General features: G+C 44.3%; 1 protein-coding gene across 3 annotated transcripts in view; it reads right to left on the bottom strand.

Moving 5' to 3' along the window:
- The window catches only part of Grhl2 (grainyhead like transcription factor 2), a 126,254-nt gene that overhangs the window by 95,148 nt on the left and 24,613 nt on the right, over positions 1 to 6,493 (bottom strand). For all 3 annotated transcript variants that reach the window (XM_031358293.1, XM_031358292.1, XM_031358291.1), the window contains exon 2: positions 1,830 to 2,025. In XM_031358293.1, the coding sequence (XP_031214153.1) occupies positions 1,830 to 1,997 (168 nt within the window). In that variant the 5' untranslated portion in view covers positions 1,998 to 2,025. The remainder of the gene's footprint in view (positions 1 to 1,829; positions 2,026 to 6,493) is intronic.

The raw sequence follows: 6,493 nt of genomic DNA, 5'->3' as shown, positions 1-6,493 counted from the left end.
ACACACACACACATATATGCACACACACAGACACACACACACACATTAAGTGAATTTACTAAAGAAAAATATGAATACATTTCTTTAAAGCCTTTTAAAACTATTAATTGTCATATTGACCATAAAAGTCAGAAAAAAAATTGTCATTACCTGAATATTTAAAACAGGAACATTTTAATGATGTATCAATAGATTTTAATTGCTAAAACTGTCACATTTCAACTACTTTTCTGTCATTAAAAAACTACAATAACAACAACAAAACAAACAAACAAAAGAAACTAAAAAAGAGTTTTTCCATTTCTCTCAGAACTACAGACTAAAAGCAAGAAGCCTGGTGATGCTGGAATGGGCGAGGCCAAGAAGTGGAGCATTCTGATTGGTGGCACCGGGAATGGGCGAGGCCAAGAAGTGGAGCATTCTGATTGGTGGCACAGGGAATGGGCAAGGCCAAGAAAGAACATTCTGATTTCTGATTTAATGAGTTCTCTGTCTCTACTATTCTTTATAAACTTCAACATGTTTTCATTTCAGATTTCAAAGCTATTCTTGTGATTTTCTTTTTTTTTTTTCTTTCTTTTGTTTTACCCTCAAAGCAAGATTTCTCTGTGTAGCCTCTAACTGTCCTGGAATTCTCTATGTAAAACCAGGCTGGCCTTGAACTCAGAGATCTATCTGCCTTTGCCTCTAAGTGCTGAGATTAAAGATGTGCCCACCTGTCTGTCAGTATTTGACATCCTCTCCAGCTATGGAGGGGGAAAACAACCTAGACCAGCAAAGGTACCAGTGAAATAATCTAGCACTTTCTAACAATAAATAATGTATTTATCTGAAGTAATAGCGTGCCCAGTTAAAATGCCCTGGTGGGCCCTACCTCTAAGTCCCTCAAACCTGTCCTTCAGACCTTGCTGTCTTAAGTGAGGCAATAGGAAATAGACCCAAGGTCAAATTGTTCTTGGTGGTTTTGTCCAAACCTCATTTCCCCACAAGGAGCACCTGCCAGCTCCCAGCTTTAGCTAGAAGTATCTACAGCCACAGCAAGTCCTTAAGTGCTGAATACCACCTGCTGACTTTTTGCACTTCAACAGTTCCCACAGGGCAAGTCATAATACTTTACATTTAAAATTCACTATTGTTTCTTGTTTAATTTCCTGAGTCACACTTACTTTAAAAACCACTGTGTGACCAGTATTTCTTCTCCTGACATATAGACTTTTAAGGACTTTTTTCCAAAATAAAAACAAAGGGGAGCAGTCAGGGCTGGATTTTCTGAAAGCCCCTCATCAACACACTCACTGGAATAACCCCCAGAAAGCAGTGATAGAGGCACCAAGATGGTTCTTATTAAACTGAAAAATCTAGAGTCAAGTAAGTAAAGGTTGACAGCTAAACTGATCATGGCAGTGCCACATAAAGCGAGCTCCTAACCATGAAGTAAAATGTCAGCCAGTAGGTAAGTAAGACTTCAGCTCATGGGGATCTGCCAGCCGTCCTCTTCTGGCTTCTGCACACAGACACACAGACACATATAAAGACAGACAGATAGGCAGGCAGGCACACACACATGAGCACATACACAAGAGGCAGACAGAGACAGAGAGGAATAGAGAGATGAGAGAGAGAGAGAGAGAGAGAGAGAGAGAGAGAGAGAGAATCCCCAAATTACAACTTCTCTGTGGACATGAAGCTGAGTTTCATAGGGGGGGGAGGGGACGGGGAGCCAAAAACAACTGCCTAAGGCCACTGACCTAGAACAAAGACTGTTCTATCTTGCCAAAGGTGCAATGAGGCCTAGAGGCAGGGAGGAGGGGCTGGCTGGAGGGACCCACCTTGTAGTAGTCGTAGAGAAGGCCCAGGGCAGCAGCACTGTCCTCGTCCCCGTTGATGCTCATCATCGCCTTGGTGGCCGCAGTCAGGGGGTTCTCCAGGTATGACTTCCAGGCCTCATCCTCACTCGTGTAGGCTCTTCGGGTGTTGAAGGGAGGGTCACTGGGCATGGGCACTAAGGCCACTAGTCTTTTATTACTGTAAAAAGCAAGAGAAATGTAAGGCTTATTGCCCAGGAACTTTTCATGTTTTTCCACTGACACTATACATGTCACGTGGTTACCCTGATTTGTATTTGCCTAGAGTAAGGCATGTTAAAGCTGAAAAGACCACCACACTGCACTTTTAAAGCCTCAATTTACACCTTCACTGTGCATGAAGAGTAATAGCTTTTAAAAGGTAGCCTGGACTTGAAGAAATGGCTCAGTGGTTAAGAGTGCTTACTGCATTTCCAGAGGACCAGGTTCAATTCCCAGCCCTTACATCAGATAGCTTACAACTGTCTGAAACTACTGTTCTAGGTGAATCAGTAGCTCTCTAGATACTCCACTCATGTGGTAAACACACACACACACACACACACACGTGTGCACACACACACATACAAATAAATATTTTCCAAGGTTAGTATATGTCTTAGGGTTTCTATTGCTGCAATGAAACAGCGTGACCAAAAAGCAGGTTGGGCAAGAAAGGGTTCATTCAGCTTACACTTACACATTGCTGTTCATAAAGGAAGTCAGGACAGGAACTCAAGCAGGGCAGAAACCTGGAGGCAGGAGCTGATGGAGGGTGCTGCTTGCTGGCTTGCTCACCTGCTCCCTTCTAGAACCCAGGACCACCAGCCCAGGGATGGTAACAGCCACAAAGGGCTAGCCCCCCCCCCCATTGATCACTAATTGAGAAAATGCCTTACAGCTGAATCTCCTGGGAAGCATTTCTTTAACTGAGGCTCCTTCCTCTGATGACTCCAGCTTGTGTTCAAGTTGACACACAAAACCAGCTAGTACAGTATAGCTACTTAGTTTGTGTTAGTCTCCTCCAAACTCTTTTCTCTGCATCTGATCATTCTGAGTCATTTAATTATCCTTCATTAATGAGCACTAGAATAGAACCCTGTGAGGGAAGAATTTTCCTTTCACTAAATCCTAATATAAAGTATCAATTATGTATGGGTAATAGGTTAATGATTCAAATTGTTTTATTAAATTTAATCTTGCTTGGAATTCCCAGCAAATTATAGATCAATAAGTCTCTTAATTAGAACAGCAACATAAGCTACTTGGCAAACAGAACCGCTACATACAGATAAGACTATAACAGAGTTATGGACGTGCAGTGATGGAGTAGACACTACTAAAGAAGCCCATGTCACTGTAGGATTCTACTATACTGAGATAATATGGAAGTGTCATAATAGGAAGCCCAGTGAGGAGACCGTCAGCATACAGGGAGAATTTCCCTAAGAGACAGGTGTGAATCAGTTCTAACCAGGTCAACCTTGTGTAAAGCAGCTATGACTTAAGGTCAATGTGACAACAGTGACTCATATTCCCGAAGACCACAGTCTTTACAGCTCCCCATGCAGGTCAGGATACAAAGTGTCAAGGAACTGAGTCTGGAGAAACTCTGACGCTTGCCGCTTGCCCTCAGTTTTTTTCTTACTCACTGAAAGGGAACAGAAGCAGAAGGATAGAAGCAGAACGATTCTCTGTATTCAAGTAACAGCTCGGTAGACTCATGATCACATGACATCAAGGTGGCAGTGCCAACTCTGTTGCAAGTAACATGGTTTAAAGTGTCTCACTGAGTTTCTCTGGCATAAGACAAATGCCTACTGACACAGCTCTGGAGGTGACTGCTTGTTTAGTAGCCCATGGTGAAGGAAAGCTTGCATGGACCCCTGTGTTCTTAGGTAGGGATAGCAAAGCCCACCAGCCTGTCTCGAAATATCATGAAAATAATGTATAACTGAGGCGGGTGCAGGGCTCTGAGAGTAAGTGGTCCTGCCACCACCGTGCTCTGGTGTTCCTATCAAGTTTCTGTGCCTTTCAGGTCTTGTTAGAGTTAATTTTTATTTATTAATGGTAAAATAAGATCATTAATTAAAAAGAAATAAGAATTATTCATCTAACCTGGGCGTGGTGGCACACACCTTGAATCCCAGAAGGCAGGAGGCAGAAGCAGGTAGGTTTCTGTGATTTCAAGGCCTGCCTGGTGTACAAAGGGAATCCAGGACAGCCAGCACTATATTACACAGAGAAACCCGTCTCAAAAAAACAAAACAAAGCAAGATTTGTTCATCTGGTGCGAGTCCACAAGCATCTGTTAAACGCACCATAGGTGGTACTGCTGCTGAACATGGAAGGTGAGGGACTGACCCTGTGACCCACAGTGCCTAGCAGGATGGGGTGCCACTGCGGCGGCCAAGATGTGAGAGGTCAGAGCTGAAAGACAGGGACACGTGTGCTGGTCCTTGAGGAAAGAAGGAAAACAGTTTTGAAACAAAGATATTTCATCATTCAGCATGAACGTCTTTATAAAAGATGTAAGTTTTGTAAAGTCCGATAGGAAGGGAAAAAAAACAAACAAACATCTTCCTAAAAGGAACACGGCGTTTCCGCTCTGTGGAAAATGACAGACAGTAAGTTACACATGCAGGCTGGAAGTCAGTGTCTGTAGGCAAAAGTGCAGCCTGGCAGAGAGCTGGGTCCTAGACTGTGATTGTACGGGCCTCTCCCACACAGTTGGCTAGTGGGGCTGCCCTCACCTATGTTTCACTGAGAAAGTCAAACAGAAAACCGGAAGTCCAGTCACTTGTGGAGAGCTGGGCATCACACACACTTTCCTGAAACACTCAGCAAAGCAGGAAAGTCTTGTAGCACAGATGTGCCAAGACTTAGACATTAAAATTCTAACATTTAAAAGTTGAAGCATGCATGGTTCTAGCTGTGTATAGCTTTGCCATCATAAGACTTAACTCTGAAAGTAAACCACCAAATCCTAGGAAGCCATACTTGAAGTGGCCTTGAAAGGCCTTGTCAGCAAAAAGGACAAAGACGGCTTTCTCTGTCACTCCTGGGGAAGAGGGTGCAGGCCAAAACACTGGCTCATTTCTAACGTTTAGCAGGCAACGGTGGCCTGATTCACTGCAGAGATTTTTCTCGACTCTTCCTTAGTATCCAACGCCTTCTTGCTGATCACATCTCTTCCTGGCACAGTTCACTGGTGACTTTAGGAATTTACCGGGTGTCTCCCCTAGCAGGAAACTCTTGGTGAATCCTTGCATGACAAATAGGGGGAAAATCATGGAAATCACAATTTCTCCTCACCTTTTTTTTTTTTTACTAGAGCAAGGGCCTGTTAGGCTCTCCCTTTTAACTGTGCAGGGCCCGTCTTCACTCTTCAGAACACTGTAGAGGACATAGAACAGAAAGTGCACAGAGCAGCACTCACCAGCGAGGAAAAGGCGAGCGAGCGAGCTCACTATTCACCAGCCAATGCTAATTCTGCAATTCTGCTTCACTCAAGGCTTTTTTTCCTTCCTTTTTTTTTTTCTTTTCTGTTTTTTTGGGACAGAGTTTTTCTGTGTAGTCCTAGAACTCGCTCCGTAAACCAAGCTGGCCTCAACCCCTTAAACCCAGAGATCTGCCTGCCTCTGCCTCCCAACTGCTGGGATTGGGAGTGTGTGCCACCACTACCTGGCTTGCTTCTGTCAATGAAGAATCTTGTCAATTCTTTTGTAATCTTCTAAACCCAAGAATCAGGGTGGCCTTGCACACGGAACTCTCAGCAAATGGGAACTTGATCTCTGGGTCCCTCTTTGGGGACAGCAGAGTGCAGAGCTCAGGTCACTTCCGCCACCTTTTCTGTTTTCTCTGTACACAGGGCAGGCAGCAAGTTGGGGAGTCCCTGGCGGCAGGGGTGAAGAAGGGAACTATGCAAGCTCAGCCAGTCATGGACCAGACTCTGGATCCCCCTCCCACTGCCTTGGAGAGATAAGGAGACCTTCACACACAAGACTTTGTTGGGGAGCTAGGAAGCAGCACATGACGTGTGTCCACTGTATTAAGTCAGTCACCATATCAAATCCATCACGACAGCTTCCGTCTCTGCCCTTCTCAGCATTCTCATTAATCTCTCCAGAACTTTCCTCCTCTTCAGACGGGTGGAAATCTGGTGAAATAACCTTCATGGAGCACCATTTTCTAGAATGTGGTGTGGGCATGGCCTACAGACCTACAGCACTGTCCAGACCTTTCGGCTGATATTTATTCTCCATTATCATTATCTAGGCCCAGTTACTTTTCAATATTTGTGCCTTCTACTTGCTTAATATGGGAAATTAAACCATTTTCTCCACCATGCCTTCAAGACACCGTTCTGCCTTGAAGACACTCATTCTTGTCTCCAGGCCTTAGCCCAGGTCCCAGATTCTCTTCTCTCTCTCAATCCATAAATAGTCTCAGTCTATAGTCCCTCAGAATTTCCCCTTGCCAGAGCTCCAGAAGCATGTGTACCATTATTACGTGATCTACCTTTAAATTTTCATGACACAAAGATTGCCAGCTACATAAAGAGGATCCACCAAAGACACCAGTAAAGTGGCATTCCACGAAACAAAACCATCCAGCAGCGTCCATGTCCATGCATGGTCCTCCCTGAC

This window comes from Mastomys coucha, unplaced genomic scaffold (genome assembly GCF_008632895.1).
Source record: "Mastomys coucha isolate ucsf_1 unplaced genomic scaffold, UCSF_Mcou_1 pScaffold7, whole genome shotgun sequence".
In the NCBI taxonomy this organism is placed as follows: domain Eukaryota; kingdom Metazoa; phylum Chordata; class Mammalia; order Rodentia; family Muridae; genus Mastomys; species Mastomys coucha.
This window is presented reverse-complemented; position numbering and strand designations above follow the sequence as displayed.